Source organism: Trachurus trachurus (assembly GCF_905171665.1).
Source record: "Trachurus trachurus genome assembly, chromosome: 7".
Classification (NCBI taxonomy): domain Eukaryota; kingdom Metazoa; phylum Chordata; class Actinopteri; order Carangiformes; family Carangidae; genus Trachurus; species Trachurus trachurus.
The window spans coordinates 14474150-14492316 of record NC_139901.1 but is presented as its reverse complement, the minus strand read 5'-3'; the positions used below and the strand labels follow the sequence as shown (position 1 = coordinate 14492316).

Genomic DNA, 18167 nt, shown 5'->3' with positions numbered 1-18167 from the left:
CATATTGGATATCATCAGTGTCTGGCACATCGAGTATTTGGGCTTAAGATTTTAAAATATACAACTACTATATGAAATATTGTATCTGTCGTTTTATGGAGCCAAATTAAGTTTATTATGGTCAAGTTGTATTTAAACGTCTCAGCTGCAGTTTTGACTCTTCAAGTTGATGTTTACTCTGCAAAACATCTGAGTCTCCAGCTGGTTCCACTGTTCAGGAAGAGGAACACATGAGTCTCCAATTAATGTGGTGAATAACACTTCCCTACAAGGACTATTAAATCACTGAATTTTTTCTGTCTTATAAAAACTAAACATCACTTAAAATAATCAAACAATTTCATATGTAAACATCACTTTTTGTTTGTCTTCCTTTTTAGTCTGGCTTCAAATTCTTTGTCTCTATTTGTCCTTCTATTATTTTTGTCGTACAAACTGTTCTACTGGTTAATCCTTTCTATATTTTATGGATTGTGTTTATTTTAATACTCTTGTTTAACTCATGTTAATATATGTTCTGTTTCACTATTGTACGCTTATCATTTTATCGATATTGTCAGATTTACAACCTTCAGTGTTTCTTTAGTTCTTGTTCGTCTTATTCAGTACATGGTCATTTGTTTATTGCTTGTGTTTGTGTGTGTGAGAGTGTGAGAAATGAACACACAAGACTCAGTGTCCGGTTTTAAAAACTCTCTCAGTAACTCTATTTCTGTATTAATGTACAACCGTTGAAAATTACAGCAATTTTTTTTTTGTATTTTTTCATTTTTTTTCATTTTTTTAAACGATCTATCTATCAACAGCAATTTTCCAGAAGAAAAGTGTGGAGAACGATGTGAGAGGAGGAAAAGAGAAAACAAAGAGCAAAAACAGTGTGAGGAGGATGGATGTAAAGAAAGGAGAGAGCACGAGATGGAGAGGGAAGGGGGGGGGGTGAGGTTTTATGTTCTGCAGCGGAGTGTGTGAGCGCCGGTGTGTGCATGCTTGTGTGTGTCAGTGGGCGGAGCTGTAGTGTGAGTGACTGCTGAGGTCACACCTGCTGCTTCACAGCGTCTGATCAGTGGAGACTCGTCAGCTGATCACGTTCCAGCACCAGAGTGAGAATGAAGGAGCTCGGTGGTTTTAATTAGTGAATAACGACCAGCAGCACCAACAACAACCTGAGGGGGGAGGAGGGGGTGTGTTTATTATGAAACATCGGTGACAAAATCTAAAAAAAGTCACATTCATCTTTTTCTATAACATCTTGCGTATATGAACATGCATCATATGTAGGAAAATACTGTATTTTTTTTTCTTTTTTCTTTTCAGTAATTTTAGGAGTACGTGGAACCATGGCGTCACCATCTTTTTCACAGCAAACACACCAGACATCATATTTATCATTCATATCTGCTCACTGGCCTGTCGAGCTGCACCTGTGCTGCTTGGTAATAAAGTTTGTTCAAAGCAGATCCGGGGCAGAGGCAGTTACACAGTTATGCAAATGGACGTGTGAGTGTGGAGCAGAGGAAACTGACAGAAGCTTCATTCATCAGCTCTGACTGAACACAGTTAAGTGCTACAGGTTTAACAGGGTTCGCTGGTCGTTATGGTCCACTCAAAACCACAGGTCCACAATCAGCACCGTGTCTAAAGGAAAACAAAACATCTTCCTCAACTGCTTCATAACAAACTCACAGAGGAAAAGAAATCTGACTCAAATCTGTGAGACTCTCTCACTTAAAACAGCTTTCGCTTCTTTTTCTAATTGTTTCATGTGAAAGAAAAGAAAAGTCTCTGTTCTCACAAACTCCACAAAACCTCAAACTTTGACCTTTGTGATCAGATCAGATGTGAAAAACTGCGACAGGTGTAACCACAGTGACGCTCTGAAACCAAAACATGTAAATGAGGATGAGAGGGAGAGATACAATCGTGCCATTCTCTGACTCTGCAGCAATACGGGAGCGAGAGGAGGGAACGAAAGAAAGAAGCAAAACGAGTGAGCGAAGAGAAGCAAAGGTAAAGGGGGGGGGGGGGGGGGGGGGGACTCATGGAGGGGAGGAGCAAAATGTAGGAGGAGAGAGGAGGATGATGCTGGTGCTTTGCAGTCACGATGGAGCTTCAGGTGTCGTGGAAATCCTTCAGCAGTGTGCGTCGCCTCTGCTCAGCAATGTGCATCTGATTCTCCAAATCCTGAAGAAAATAAAATCCATCTGTTATTATAACTTCTTCTTTTTCTTCTTTTCTAAAATGAACTCACAAAGTGAACTACTGCAAAAAATAATCCAGTGTTTCTCTGTTGTATCAACTGAACCAAACACCAGAGATTTCAGATTATCTAAATATTTCACCCTCTATCAAACTGAAACTTAATGTTTTATGGCTAATTGTCATCGCCAGTGCTTTCATGATGAGCGTCACAGACACATGAAGTTCTGGGACATGGTTTTCATGCAACACCACCAGCTTGAATCTTAATGAGTTGAAATAAAAGTCTTAATAATAGTGCTAATTATCTTAAATTAAATAAAGAAATCGAAGGACTTAGACTTTTCCAGATTCTTTTTATAAGTTTATAAAAAATCCTTAAATCATCACTAATGAGGCTGTGAGTTTGATGTTTTTAACCAGAATCATAGAGACAGATGCAATTTTACAACTGCAGGTAATTCTCCATAATCATAATCATCACTCCTGCTGCTCCCTGATTGGTCAGTTCAACACACCTTCTTTTCACCCATCATGCATCACTTTCTCTTACCCCTCTGTCACTGGCGCTGAGCTCCCCCTCTCCGCTCACCACTCCTCTCTCGTAGGTGTCGGCTCGCTCCACCTTCCATGACAGGTTTTCTATCTCGGCCTCCAGCTGGGCCTGCTGGTACTCGAACTGCAGAGACACGTCCAACACGTCAGAGACACACGATCGACGGCACAAAAGGGCCAGAACATCATTCACAACATTTTACAACAAGTGACTCTCACCAGCTTCTTGCGCGGGCCAGACTCCATGTAGTAGGCGTAAGGGTAGGTGTACTGCAGAGTGTAACGACACTGGAGACAGAGACAAGAGACACGGGGGCTGAGCTGCGGAGCTGCACTGGTTTATGGGTCAATGACGTCACGTGATGCAACCCAAGATCAAGTGGTGTAACCAGTATTTTTTCATAAAAATCTGACTATATACAGGAAAATAAATCTGGACTCAAATTTGGAATAAATGTGATTCACTTTATGCAATGCAACACTATGTTTCTTGACAGTTTTTACATAATTTGTCACTTATTATTTAAAACAAAAGCAGTGTTTTAAGGATATGTTGTGTCTAGTGTTGCGAAAATGCATTAAAATTCAAATATAGAAATACAGCAAAAAAAATCTACTTCATTTTAATGTTTTATATGTACCCTTAGGTCGACTGTAGGTGGGTAAAATATTTAATATTTATCCATTTGATATTTTCAGGACATTCAGTCTGATTTTTGTTCAAGTTCAAATGTCATTTTTAATGACATTTATCTATTTTTTTTAAATAATTTTTATTATTTGTCACTGACCCCTATACAGTTTTTATGTTCTGAAACAGGTCTGTTGCTGTGAGTTTGTAAAGAGCTACAAAAACAAGTGAAAAGGACAAAGGAGGAGGAGATTTCCTGAAAGAGCCAAGTCTCTGCACTGACACTGATCCTGAGTGTTGACACCAGACTGGGTCTCTGCACCACCGTCAGTGCTCACACTGGCCCTCATTTATCAAACTTGCGCAGGATCTGGTGTAGATTCTGGTGTAAATATCAGTGTACGCCAAGTGTCACGTGTGATTTACTAAAAGTGTGTACGCTGCTGATTTCGGCGTAGAACCGGCGTGGTGGTGATAAATCCGGCGGCTGAAAACGAGCGCAATATAAATGTCACGCCCCGATATATTCCTGCTTTAGAGGCGTCGCCCTGCCCCTTTTACGACATGGAGACACGGAAGACGGCCAAGAAGAGGGACTTTACTGACATTACCGCGTTGAACAGGGAGAGGGCGGCAACATTAAATATCTGGACATTGATAGATTGATAGTTGTTGTGATTGATAAGCGTCATCCCGGTGGATGGAAGCTGCAGACGCACGTGTCACCGACCACGTCAGGAAACCCAGCGATCTCATGAAATGCTCCTGCAGTTTACTAAACACAAGTGACTGAGGAGAAATCATATAGGCATATTACTGCTGCGAACGCGACTTTATGACCATCAGCACCGCTGGCATGGTTCGGCTGATGGAGGGATGTGAAACACCGGCCCGATGTCCCGCTGACAGGTCTCGGTGACGGAGGAAAAAAAAAAAAACTCTGCCGCGGAGATCAGCTGCACCTGGACAGGTAGCGGAGCTCCCCCCCCGCCCCCGGGGGCTCCGGTGTCCGGCAGAGAGAGAGACTGAGGAGCCGTCCGGTCATGCTCTGGTGCTGCAGATGTTGGAAGTTTGTGTGTGTGATCTAACAATAACAGGTCTGTCTGTCATTCACTGTTTCTGTTTACACAGCTGATTAACGAGCATCTGTCACGTCGTGGTTTTTAATTCATCTCAGTTGCTCAAAATAAAAGTCGAGTTAAATTTTCAACACGGACTTGGTGGCATCGTTTCTTTTCTTTTTTTTGGCTACTTTTTTATCATTTTATCAATATAAACAACAACAACATGTGGTCCACATCGCTGCGTTATTAGACTATGGTTTAATAATCATTCTGACACAGCAGCACTCGTTCCTGCATGTTCTACGCTGGTTCCAAATGTGCGTACACCTGGTCAGAGCTGGCATGAGATTTGTGCGTACCGTACGCTCACGCTCAGATTGATAAATGCCGATCCTTGCGGTGAATTTGGTGTACACCCTTTTTTCTAGGGATGTCCCGATCCGATCACGTGATCGGAAATCGGGGTCGATCACGTGGTTTCAGACTCGATCGGAATCGGACGTTACATCCCGATCAGGAATCGGATATATTACATATCTACATGTCAGGGTTTTCCTATCTGTCTAAAGCGAAGACGGGCCGCAAGGGGGGGCGTATTATTGTGAGATTGTGATATTGTTACATCCCTAGTAGAGCACAAAGAACAGAAAAATAGTGGGATGATACAGTTGATCTACATTAAAAACTTTACTACATTGCCAAAGTATCGGATCGGGACTCGGTATCGGCAGATACTCAAAATCAAATGACTCGGACTCGGACTCGGGGCAAAAAAATGTGATCGGGACATCCCTACTTTTTTCTGGTGTACGCAAGTTTGATAAATGAGGGCCACTGAACCTACCTTAGCCAGCAGCTTTGCAGCGTTGTGCAGGTATTGCCAGTCGATCCAGGTTCCCAGGTTGTTCATCACTCTCTCCTGGATCTTCTCCTGGATCCGCTGGTACGTTTGAGCCTCCAGCTGCAGAGACTTGTTGTGATTCTCCCACTAAAGAGAAAATGAACAACAATATTTCTTAATTTAGGACTGAAGCCACAGGGAATTAAAACGAGTTTCCGCCTCAACAACACCAAAAACCATCAAGTTCAGACAGGCTTTTACTCTCAACTATATAGGTTAAAAAAACCTGCCTACAAAATTTTAATTTCATGTTATTTGAATGGACGAACAACAGAAACTCAGGACTCTCACCCTCTCAAAGTAGAAGAGGTATTTCTTGAGGGCCTCTCTGGCCTGAGCCTGTTGGCTCTGGTTCACTATATCAGGATTTTCTTTGTAGCGGCTGCACTCGTAGTATTCACTGCCGTGAGTCTTCCAGTCTCCGAGACACATCCAGCAGAAGTCTGTGTCAAACACACACACAGTATGGTAAGAGCAATGCTCAGCCCACTTCAACATACATAAAACAAATAATCTTAATGTGACACTTGATGTTTTTAACCACTGCAGCTGCTGCAGGTGGAGACAGAGACACTGTAGAGCAGGGTTTTTCAACCTTGGGGTCGGGACCCCACGTGGGGTCGCCTGAAATGTCTAGTAATTGATAAAAAAAAATTACAGATAAAAATATATTTTTTAACTAATTACTATTCTTTTTAGAATTATGATTAAAAACACCACACACAGTCTTAAACAACTGTATTCTATACTTTCACTTTCTCGAATATAAATCGTGTTTAAATAAAATGCAGCATATAAGAATGAGCTGGTGCATCTTGATTAACAGGGTCGCGAGATATTTGTAATGTCAAAATGAGGTCACGAGCTAAAAAAGGTTGGGAACCACTGCTGTAGAGACACAGTGAGTGTCTGTGTGACGGTGCAGCTCAACTCTACAGTTGACCTAAACTTCGGCTGTGGTTGAACTGAGGTTTTGTCTTAACCAGTCTGGCTGAACTGAGTGTTGCTGATCCCACAGAGCTCAACTGAAGACTTGTTTTCTTCCAAATCATCTCATCTCACTTCCTCAAATGTTCAGTTGTGTCTGGTCTTGTCCTTTGACTGGTGGACAAGATGTGTGTGTGAGATACTACTCACCGTGTTTACACTTGGAGCATTGCTGCAACAAACACAAAAACACAGGAGGAAGTTAATCAATGAACCAGAAACATGTGAGACACAATGTAGTGGTTGATTTGACACAACTGAGTGTGAGTCATGCTCCTGTTGTCTGGGTGAGTGTGATGCTCAGCTCTGACTCACCATGTGATTGCACCCGCCGTTCTTCTCAATGCAGATATTGCACTTAGGACACTGGAGGAGAGACACACATCATTTCAGTCTGATGATTGAGGCGATGGTTACAAGCTGTGTTTGTTCACATTAAAACTGTGTGTGTGTGTGTGTTTGTCCTCATACATCTTTAGTGTGTGCGCTGATGTAGTTGGCCGTCTCTGAGTCGTCGGCGCATTTGGTCAGCCATTTTCGGATGGTTGCACAGTCTGTGGGAGCATGGTACATCTGACGGCATTTAAAACTGAGGCAAAGAGAGAGAATCACAGCACTCAATCATTCATAGTTTATATTACAATGCAGATTTACACTGAACAGCAGAAAAACAATCAAAACAAGAAATTTTAAAAAGTGTTTTGTAATTTTCTGTGATGTGTGTGTGTGTCCTACCAGAAGACTTCACTGCAGCGGCTACACTGCACCCTGCGCGCCCGCGGCTCCTGCACCTTGATGACGATGGGACAGTCGGCGCCCGGACACAACTGCAACTGGAAGTGACTCTGAGGTCACAGAGGTACATGAACGCATCATTAGGACGACGTACAGAGCTGCTCCACCTCAACGAGGCCTGAGCTGGAAGATTTCACTTTGTTTTGATCTTGATAAAAGATAATTTCACTCAAATAACAAAAAAGGAACATGGTTGTGATGAAACTTTGACACTGTGCTCTAAAGCTGACATATATATATACACACACAGAGACCATTGCATCTAATCCTGCATGGAGAGTGCGTAGAGAGAGCAGCGCGTGATGGGCTTTTAGATGTGACATCATGCGATACTGAATAAAGCGCTGAGAGGAGATGGATCCAATTGTTCTTGTATTTTAGATTAAGTATCAAACTGTCACAACTGGAGAAACCTTGGACAGGTCGAGGACGCGTGCAGTAGATTTGTCTGCGTCCGTCTCATGTGGATTTGAATCAGTTCATTTATTAATAACATTTAATCAACATGTGGCACAATAATACAACAGAAAAACACATATCACCAGCTACTATTTCACTGCCTGACAGTCTGAGTTAGTCAGGGAACAGGCCCAGATAAAAACAAGAGATAAAAGTGAAAGATCAAACTTAGAGAGTGAAGAATGAGAGATGATTCCTGCTTTAAACGTTGCGGATTTAAACATTCACTTGTTGAAACAAACACAAGGTCTCAGAGTTCCTCACTCACTCTCCACATAACTCTGACGTCTCAGCATAGTATGACGCAGAACCTGCGCACACACACACACACACACACACACACACACACAGATGGACAGACAGACCTCAACGTAGTCTCTGAAGAGGTAGCGTCTGTATTTGTCCTTCAGCTCCTCTCCTGGCAGCAGCGGCAGGACAAAGTCTTCAGGCATCTGCAGGGAACATTCCTGAGCCATACACGAGATACCTGAAAACACACACACACACACACACACACACAATATGAAGAGTCCTGAATCACAGACACAGGAGCAGCAATGTTCACAATATTCATGAAGTGAGTTCATATGTTTGTGTAATTTAGACATCAAAATGTTTAATGTTTAATAATGAGATGTGTCTTTATATTAATTTCTTGGGTTCAAAAAACAAGTGTCACTGACTAAATTACATGTTCACAAGTTTATAATTACAGCTTTATGTTCACAGACCCATAAAAAAAAAAAAAAATCTTTTCCCCCCACTGTACTGAAAACAAACCGAACCATGATTCAGAGCTGAGGTTACATCCTCCACAAGCTGCAACAAGGAAACGACACATCATTTAAACTTTGTCTGAGACTGAGAAAACTCCTCTGTAGCTGTGTATCTGTGTGGTTGTGTTGTGTAACTTGTGTTGTTGGTCGCTAGTGTTACAGTGACCCAGAGAGTGAAGCAGGTTTATCTGTTGTCATAGATGCGTCCTCGGTCCGACTGATAATGAAATCCATCAGACTCGCAAGGTCTCGGTTACATGGACACACTTTATCAGACAGATGTTACCAACAGGGTCACACATGGACACACACGCACACACAGACAGACAGACAGACAGCTAAAGGAGAGGACGCCTGTGTGCACTCACTGTACCACGCACATTACAGTAAACTGTACAGAAACTGCTCACACCCACACGCCCATCTGCTCTCCTGCTGACACCAGCACACACAGGCGAACTCTACACACACACACACACACACACACTCATGAGGCTGCTGCAGGAGCCTGCTAACATTTCACAGCAGATGGAGTCATCAGAGCCTCGTATCACACCTCACTGATCTCCAGAGTCACGAGCTGCCGTTGGATTTTTACAAACAAACACGTCAACAAACAGCTGAGGACGAACATGCAGCCGGTGTTTTTCTGTCATTACACTCAGATCAGCTCGTTAAACCGCCGGTCTGCAGAGACAATAACAGTTACTGGTCTCACAGTAAAATCACATAATGTTACTATCACTATGTACATTTTCATCATCACTATAACCGTTGTTCATTACCGTGATTACTATAATTAGACTCATCTTAGTCTCAACAATGTGGGTTTGTTATGTGTCAGTGAAAACATGGTTGCAGTTGTAACAGGGCTGATCCACAGATGTGTTGGTGTTTGTTTTTAACTTTTTATTCTAATGTTCAAATTAGAGCTGCAACAATTAATTGATTAATCGAACAATAATCAATTATTAAATTAATCGTCAACTATTTTGATAATCGAATAATCGGTTTGAGTAGTTTTCTAAGAAAACAAAGTCCAAATTCTCTGATTTCAGCTTCTTAAATGTGAATATTTCTGGTTTCTTTGTTCCTTTATGACAAGAAACTTAATATCTCTTTGGTTTGTGGACAAAACAAGACATTTGAGGACGTCATCTTCTGGTTTGAGAAACACTGATTGAAATTTTTCAATTTTTTACATTTTATTGACCAATCATTTAAATAATCAACATATTAATCGATAATGACAATAATTGTTAGTTGCATCCCTAGTTAAAATCCAAATATTCACTTGGTGAATTGACCTCAGATTATGTTTTGTTATGTTCTGAATATTTCAACAACAATAACCTGATATTGGTCACTGTGATTGAGGCGTTACATTTTTATACTGTTTGGTCTCGACTACAAAACACTGAAGGTTGGACAGGAAGGCTGAAGCTGTGATGAAACCCTGAGTGGACACACACAGAGTGTAGAGACACACCAACACACACTTGGGAGCTCAGATCAGAGTGTGAGTCACCCGCTCTAATACCAGCTTTGATGACTACACAGATGCACACAAACACACACATTCTCTCTGTCTCCCTTTTACTCACCCACTCCCATGCCATCTTTGACCAGCACAGTGCAGTGCTGCTCCCAGCATGCTTTGCAGAAGGAGTGCTGACAGGGCAGAGCCAGCAGGGAGTCTCTCCGTACAACCTGTAGACACACACCACACTGGAGGGACTGAGGGGCCTGAAACACACACAACCACACAATTGAAACGTTAGTGTCCCATCCTCAAACACACATGAAATACATAACAACGATAATTATAATAATCATAAAAACTAAAATTAGACAAAGAAATATCTGAGCCTTGTGAATTAAAACAAAGCTTTGTGTTTATCGTGTCTGTTACTCACAGTGACTGTTCTGCAGCTGCTGCTGGGCTGCACCAGAGCATCGGACAACATCAGAGACGAGTTGGACTTATTTCTGAGGAAGACATGGACAGAACCAGGATTCAGCAGAGGACAAGAGACACAGAGAGTCAAGAAGACTGAGAAGAAGAGAAAGAGGAAGAAAGATGAGGAATAACTGAAGATCTGAGAAGAGTGAAGGGGAGGAAGTAGAGGAGACTATGAGGAGAGGACAGGAGAGGAGGATTAATGGAAGAAGACAGGGACAAAGAAAAGAGAGAGATAGAGGAGGAAACATACCTGTCCAATATCTGTGAAACGTGCCAGTGAAAATGCACCAGGATCAGTTTAGCTACTGCTGGTAAAACCTGAGAGAGAGAGAGAAAAGAGACAAAAGACAGACAGAGAGAGTCTGTCACTTTTCACTGACAAACGGGCGACTCTCCTCCTTTTACATTATTACACAAACTGAAGGTTTAATGAAATAAGTAACAGGAAGCTTCATTTTGTGCACTTTTATTGTGTTTTTTCGTTTGTTTGTTTATTCCTCTGATATGTTACTTCTAACTGTTCTTTATTTCTAGTTTATTATTATTATCATAATTTTTTTTTCTGGGCTTTTCTGCCTTTATTTTGACAGGACAGCTGGAGAGAGACAGGAAATGGGTAGAGAGGGAGAGGAGGAATAACACGCAGCAAAGCTATACATGCCCCAGTTTATCATCATTTCGATGATTCAACTTTCTCGGTTTAAGTTTTTTTGTCATGTTTTCTTTGTTCAACATTTTAGTCCTGGTCGTTTCTGTGGTTCATGAAGGATTCATTATCAATGCGTTTGTTTAGTTTACACTCAGATTCTTCTCCTGAATGAGGACGAGTTCTCCTTCACCTTCGACCTAATGATGTTTCCATCGGGGTCACGGAGGAGATTTGTTCTTCTGGGATTGGAGGGAGTTTCATCTGAAAGTGTCTTCATTAGGGCCGGGACTTTATCGCGTTAATTACGATTAATTAATTACACAACAATTAACGCGTTAAAAAATTAACGCATTTTAAAAATTTAAAAAAAAAAAAAAAAAAAAAAAAATTTCAATTTTTTTTTTCTTTTTTTTTCTCACGTGTGTCTACGTGCGGTGCGCCCGCACGCGAGAGAGGCGGCAGTTTGAGAGGCTGACTGGCAGAGATGAGAGCTGGTGAAACGCTAGCATGGTTATTTAAAACACCATCTCTGATCTCTGCCTGCACATAGATACACAGACACGGGCGCACGCTAAATGCGCTATATCGCGCTAATTGCTAAGCTGCAGCGCTATATCTATGACCTGTCACTGTCACAGGTGCAGCTCATCTCATTATGATAGGACTTCATTCACCCTCAGAGCTGTCTGTCTTCAGACTGTCCTGACCTGTCCCTGAACATCACACAGGGACAACATGGAGCTGCCTGTGTGATTGGTTACTGACTTTTATTCATGTTTACATCAGGCTGAGTTCAACAAATCAGTTTATGCTACTGTGATTTAAGTAGCCTAGTTAAATACTACAGTAATCATCATAGTGTATTGGAAGGAAAGACCATTTAATCTGTATGTATCAAATATCGATTAATGAATTAATCGATAATTTGCATCCCTAGTCTGTTGGTCTTGGTTAAGTACCACCTTGAATGCTTAAGCTTATGTATTCAGTCATTCAATGGTATACTAAAATCCATGTGGAAAAAAAATGCTTCTCACTGTTCTCAGGTCAAATATTTATATGCGATTAAAATGCGATTAATTGCGATTAATTAATTACAAAGCCTCTAATTAACTCATTGAGTGCCAACCACATAATTTCTCGTTTTTCGTTCCCATGCGTTGAGTGCCGAAAACGTAATTTTACGTTTTTTGCTTTTTTTTTAAATTATGAAAATAGACACTTTAATACACATTATATGTAAATTTGGGGACTCTACGACGAGGAGAACTGAAATAGATGACGATCAAAGTCACATGACAGCTCATGATCTGGAAGTTTTTATCATAACTCGGCTTCTGCAAACGAGTTCTGCATGCAGATGCAGCAGCTGCTGCTCCGCAGCTGCTCTGCTCTCACCCGCGCTGCTGCTCCAGCTGCTCGAGCTGCTCGGAGCTGAAACAGGAAGCTCTCAGCCGACAGTCCGCCCGGTCTTCATCTGGAGCAACACCGTGTCCTCCCCAAAGTCCTCCCGCGGTAAAATCTGATGGTCTCTGGGCCAAAGCAGGCCGGCACCACCGACCCATACCACAGAAGGACCGCGACCACCGGCGGGACCGGTCTTCCCGAGCCGCGGTGGCCGACTGACCCTCACGCTCCGCAGCGAGAAGCTGAGACACGGCACGGTGCGTCTGTGTTATTGTTGTTTAGTGGCGCCCCCCCCCGCCCCCGATGGTGGTTTTGTGAATAGAACAACAACTGTTGTATATATTTATCTTATACGAGCCCTTTGATCCAGAAATGCGAGTGTCAGAAGAGCGACAGGCACAAACAGAGCACCTTTCATAAAAGACGCTCTATCTCCTTTTCTAGAAAAAAAGGAGGGATTTTGGTGAAACCCAGCCATGTTTAGCTTGACTTTTCTCAGGAACAGAGGCACCTAGAAACAAACGGTTTGTGGCCACTTGAAGCATTGGTGGCAATAATATAGAATACACTGTGGCTCTACATAAAAAGTCAAAAATGGTCTAAATTGCCGGTACACTTGACTAAAACTTTGGAAAGGAGCGCGGCACTCAATGAGTTAATTCGATTAATTTTTTTAATCGAGTCCCGGCCCTAGTCTTCATGTGAACAGTGTCGCTGCTCGTGGAGACAGAACTGAGCAGAGAACCAGCTCCTCCTGTTCAGCGGTTTTCCTAATTTAAACCTACGTCGGTCTCATCACACTTTAGCGTTTGGGGTGTGTGTGTGTGGAAGTGTTAGATGTGTGTTGAAGCTTGTTTCTCTCTCTCACCTTCAGTGCAGCAGCCACAGTGTTGACCTCCTCCGTCAGCACCCGTTGACTCTCTTTGTACGTCAGGCACGTGAACAGGTACTCCTCCGGGTCAAACGAGTCGGCGCCCTGTTGTTCCACATCGCTGGCCACGCCTTCATAGTAGCCCGCGATGTCGCCCTGGTCCTCCTCCTCTCCATCGCCATCGTCCTCATCATCTTCCTCTTCAGAGTTCACCCCGAAGTCTTCCTCGTTGCTGTCCGACGCCTGGCTGTTCATGTCCACAGACATCAAGTCGACTGAATCAGTCCCCCGGACAGGTAGACGCTCTGCCTACCTGTCGGATCCTAGCGGTCCGATTGGCTAAAATGGCTTTTCTGAAGCCGCGCCTTCCCACTTCTCCCAGCCCACCCTCTTTCCACCTGCTAGTTTCACTCCTCAGAGACACGCTGCCCTCTGGAGTGAGGCGCGTACGGAGCGCGCTCAGCAGCAGCGGAAGAAGCAGAAGAAGTCACACTCCCCGTCAGTCATCTGGAAGCTGGTTACAGGGCGGTCTGACGTGAGAGAGAGAAGAAGACTGGAGGCAAAGGGGGGAGAAGAGACAGAGAGACGTGACAGATCAGAGAAAGAGAAAGGAATGAGGAAAAGAAACAGGAAGACAAGAAAAAAAAACATGTCAGTGAAAGTTGTTTTGCTGCTCTTGATGAGTCTTTTAAATTTCATTACATTTAATTTATCAACTGAAGACGTCAAACCAGTGACATCACCTGTGACATTACTCCGTCATCGTGACAGAGAGACAGACAGACTCGTCCTACAGCAGTTGTCTCCAGGACACACACAGACGCACAAGGTGAAAACAGTTGCACTGGTGCTGCTGATCTCATTTTAATCCAAATCCACATGAAAGTCAAGTAAATTAAACGTTTAAATATTTGCTTAAGTCCATGTAAGTGGCTCACAACACTTTATAGTATGGTACATAGAGGTTTTCTCACCAAAACAGAAATATAATATTACAATAAACAATTCTAAAAATCAATCACAATGTGATCAAAGTCACACTATGGCCAAATGCAATATCCAAACTGAAGGAGCTGCAATTTTGTTTTTGATAAATGGGCAAAATGTGTTACAACACTGTTGCGCAATATCAGCACCGTAAGTGTTGTGCTGTTAAGGAGACACCCTGGACAACATAACATACTCTAAAAGTACATGTTTGTTTGGTACGAGTCCCAACAAACATCACATCGGATAAAAAAAAAAAAGAAAAAAAAAAAGACCATTCACACTGAAATCACAATATCTGCCCATGTAACTACAATATAAAGTGTTTTGCATATTGTGCAGCTCGTATGCAGCTGCATTGCTGGCTTCACGCACAATCAATCAATAAAAACCTTATCATGAAATATCAAAGCTAAAAGGCATCAAGTTCAGATAAGTTGAAATACAACACTGTGGTTCAGCTGCCAAACATCGACTTTGTTCTGAATGTCTCTAGAAATCTTCGAGATGAGTTTACAGAGCTGCCGTGAATCAGAGCCTCGAGTCCACTGAAGATAATCCATCTCAACTTCTCAAAGGCTGCGCGGCAGAGGAGGGAAGCCCCAAACAATCAGACTGGCTACAGATGTTCCTCAGAGACCGGGAGCTCAGACATCTGCAGTGCAGAGGAGGTGCATCACAGGGCCAAAGGGTCAAAGGCCACAACTCAGAGGACCTCGTACATAACACTGAAAAGCTATGGTCATAAGATATTTTACGTTTATTCATTAAGTCTTTCCCCTCCTGCTTATTTCTAACAGCGGAGTGAAGACAATACATGACAAACTGTATAATTTAAAATGCACAAAAAATGCTTAAGATCTGCACAGAAAGCTGAGAATCTAATCCAACCCCACTACTTCTGCACACAGTCCAGCTCAGCACTGTGTTTTCCCATTATTTATTAGCAGAACTGCACTATTATACTCACTAAGTCTAAATATTCAAATCACAGAAGCAGGTAAAATGTGTCCCATTGTTGATCAGTGTAACTCCGTCAGTGTTGTGGAACCAACAGGCTGCATTTTTACACCGTTTTCACACTGAGATCTCAACATCTGCCCAAAAGAGTCACAGTGCAGCTCTGGTTATTCGTATATTAGAGGGACATTAGGAATTGTTAATGTTGACTGACTGGATCTCACTCCACTTAAAACAATTGGGAGATATAAAAACACTTTGACTGGGAGGTCACGGCGAATTTTAATACTGGTTTGATCTTGTAGATAAAAATGCAAGTAGTTCACTGAATAAAGCCAATCAGAGCAGCAGAATGAATTGCACAACACACCCTGTGATAATTTAGTGATAAGCTAAAACATCTCTCAAACTTTGTTCCAACCTTTCAAAACAATGCTCCTCTTGAACACTTAAAACATTGTTGTCCAGCTCTGCAGCAGAGCTGTTAGAGCCACCAGGAAGCTGCTCGCAACCGTCTGTCTGACTGTTTCATCCACCCTCTTTCATTACACAACCATGTCTCTTCCATATACCGAGAGATGCAGTGTGTGTTAGCAGCGAAGGCAGCTCGTAAACTTTGTTTATTTCAATTAACCTGAGGACAAACTGTACATTTTGGTTGCAGACTCTGAAGACGACTCTGCCTCCTCCACTCACCATGTGACTCTCTGCTTTTCAACATGATAAACAAATGACATCTTCTCATTATTTCTTCCCTTCTTGTGTCTCGATGCGTCGCTACTTCTGCCTCTAGGTTTGGACTGAACTTCTCAAAGACACGATTTCAAACCAGTGCTTGCTCACATACGTCACAGTGGTTGTCTGTGGCCTACAGTGTTGTTGATCTGTTAAACACGTGCAGGACACAAGGTATGAGTTAAGACCTAATGTCACCGTTCAGAGGATTAGCTGAAGATGCTTTAGCTTTAAGGACAAGGAAAACACAAACTGTCACAGTGTAATTTCTACACCAGGGGGTAATCAGTCAGCCTCAGCTAAACTAATCTTTGTTTATTTCCAACAACCTCAAACGCAGATTCCTGATCAGATCATGGCCTCTGGTTTATCTTCTGCGTCATGTTTATCTAATGAAGCCTTGTGGAGACACTGACAGAAAGAATCACACACGACCGGCTGGTTCACAGTGTATGATCTATCACATTCAAATTAAAAAAAAATTAATTCACTGTCTTATAAGCTGTTTTCAAATAAGAGAGATTTGGTGGATCAGGAGGAAGAAATGTTGGTCCTAAAGTGTTATGGAGTAAGTCACAAGTTTCCAAACAGGATAACACTCAAATAAAGACCACACACTTGATAATACTCTACTAATATATAAGAACAGTATTCAAGTAAAAGTACTTAGTTACTGTCCAGCCCTGGACGATGGCACGCCTGTCAGACGTGTCTCACCCGGTCATCTGTGACACACTCACAGTCTTTCTGGCACCGGGCTTCAAATGTGACTTCGCAAATATCCACCTGGATAGAAAACAAGGTTAGCCGGGGAGGGAAACCAGCCAGCCGGCCCCGGTGCCGGTGCCAGCCCAGCGACAGACGACTGCTCACATTCCGCCTGGTCCGGGCTAAAAATAGGCAGCAAACTGGGTGACACACATCCAGTCGGGCTAATGTATCACGGCGGCTCAGCGCAGGTCTGCTGCCGTGTCCTGGGTGGGGGGAGAGGGGGGGTACGGTGTTGAGCAAAGCACAGACCGGCTTGGTTGTGGCTGAACAAGGGTATTTGGGACCGACTACGGGGCCGAAGCTGAAAACGGCCGTGAAAGTCGTAGCCAAAGCCGGGCTAACCCGGCTAACGGGCTAGCTCTCTGTTAGCCCGGGTTAGCTCCCCGGCTAACGCGCTGGCAGCTACATCCAGCCGCGGAGTGACGGCATGCCACAGCACCGAGGGTTGGCGGCTTAAAACTGCCAGATGCCTCCACAATAAACTCGCAAAAGTTTTCTAGAAAAACTTAACAGCGTAATTTTAACAAGAATTGACAACACAGCGTCCAGCCCGGACAGCCTCCCCCTTCACGCTGCCCCCCGCTGCGCCTCTCCGCCTCTCGCCCACTCTAGTCCGGGGATTGAGATGTAAACAAGGCCCTCCGGAGCCCGGGACTGAACACACACATTTACACGGCAGCCGCGGTCATTTCCCCGGGTCAAGGCCGGAGGTGTGTACCTGTGGTAGCAGCCTCGGCTCGGTCCGCGGTGACGGCCAGGAGACGTGTTTGTGTCAGGGAAATCCAAGGAGCGATTTACACTGTGCTCGGCTGGTTGGTCGGTAGGCGGAAGGTGGACCGATACAGAGCCACTTATCAGTGACGACACATCCGCATTTCTCCTGCCGGCCTCCCCTCGCCTCCCCCTCCTTCCCCTCCTTATGCCTCCCTTTTCCACAGGCAGGATGCAGCAGCTTCACCTCATGCATCAGGGCTGTCCATCAATACATCAGATGTAGGATGGAGCAACATCACTTTGAGTCCAACCTATAGATAGATAGATAGATAGATAGATAGATAGATAGATAGATAGATAGATAGATAGATAGATAAAACAGAATAGATATGTTGGATATTTAATGTTATTCAATTTTCAGTCCTGTGACACATAGGTGACAGTTTATTTCACTTTTGATGGCACTTAATTGCACTTTTGCCATCCCCCTACTTTTACATTTTATTTTCTTATTGTTAATTTAGTCTTGTGTTAACTGTGTGTTTTGCTTATTTGTATCCTCTTGTGCTCTTGTCACCAAGTCAAATTCCTGTGTAGCCTGTTTATATTTGGTGAAAATCTCTCTGCCTCCCCATTTCCGGTCTCTCTCAACTATCCAATAAAGGCAAAAAAGCCCCAAAATATACTTTTTAAAGTATATTTAAAGAGTATTTAAAGTGATTTTAATGTCACTTAATGAAGACAGG

The 18167-nt window shown here is 43.0% G+C and overlaps 1 protein-coding gene across 1 annotated transcript; it reads right to left on the bottom strand.

Moving 5' to 3' along the window:
- Positions 1–731: 731 nt before the first annotated feature.
- On the bottom strand, positions 732–17591 carry arih2 (ariadne homolog 2). Its single transcript, XM_083975955.1, has 15 exons — positions 17426–17591; positions 13252–13807; positions 10578–10645; positions 10281–10353; positions 9969–10110; positions 7954–8075; positions 7070–7179; positions 6806–6923; positions 6650–6700; positions 6485–6506; positions 5639–5790; positions 5291–5434; positions 2971–3039; positions 2750–2875; positions 732–2181 (listed from the first exon to the last, which is right to left on the bottom strand). Exons 2-15 carry the CDS (start codon positions 13519–13521, stop codon positions 2110–2112), a joined length of 1539 nt encoding a protein of 512 aa, XP_083832081.1. The 5' UTR covers positions 13522–13807; positions 17426–17591; the 3' UTR covers positions 732–2109.
- Between the last annotated feature and the right edge of the window lie 576 nt (positions 17592–18167).

Bases quoted from the DNA above. Each gene is read 5' to 3' on its own strand.
- arih2 (XM_083975955.1), bottom strand. From the start codon at position 13,521: ATGTCTGTGGACATGAACAGCCAGGCGTCGGACAGCAACGAGGAAGAC. The intron at 10,111-10,280 runs GTGAGTAACAGA...TGTGTGTTTCAG, and splicing joins GCAGCTGCAGAACAGTCACT to GCCCCTCAGTCCCTCCAGTG. The intron at 5,791-6,484 runs GTGAGTAGTATC...TGTTTGACACAG, and splicing joins ATGCTCCAAGTGTAAACACG to ACTTCTGCTGGATGTGTCTC.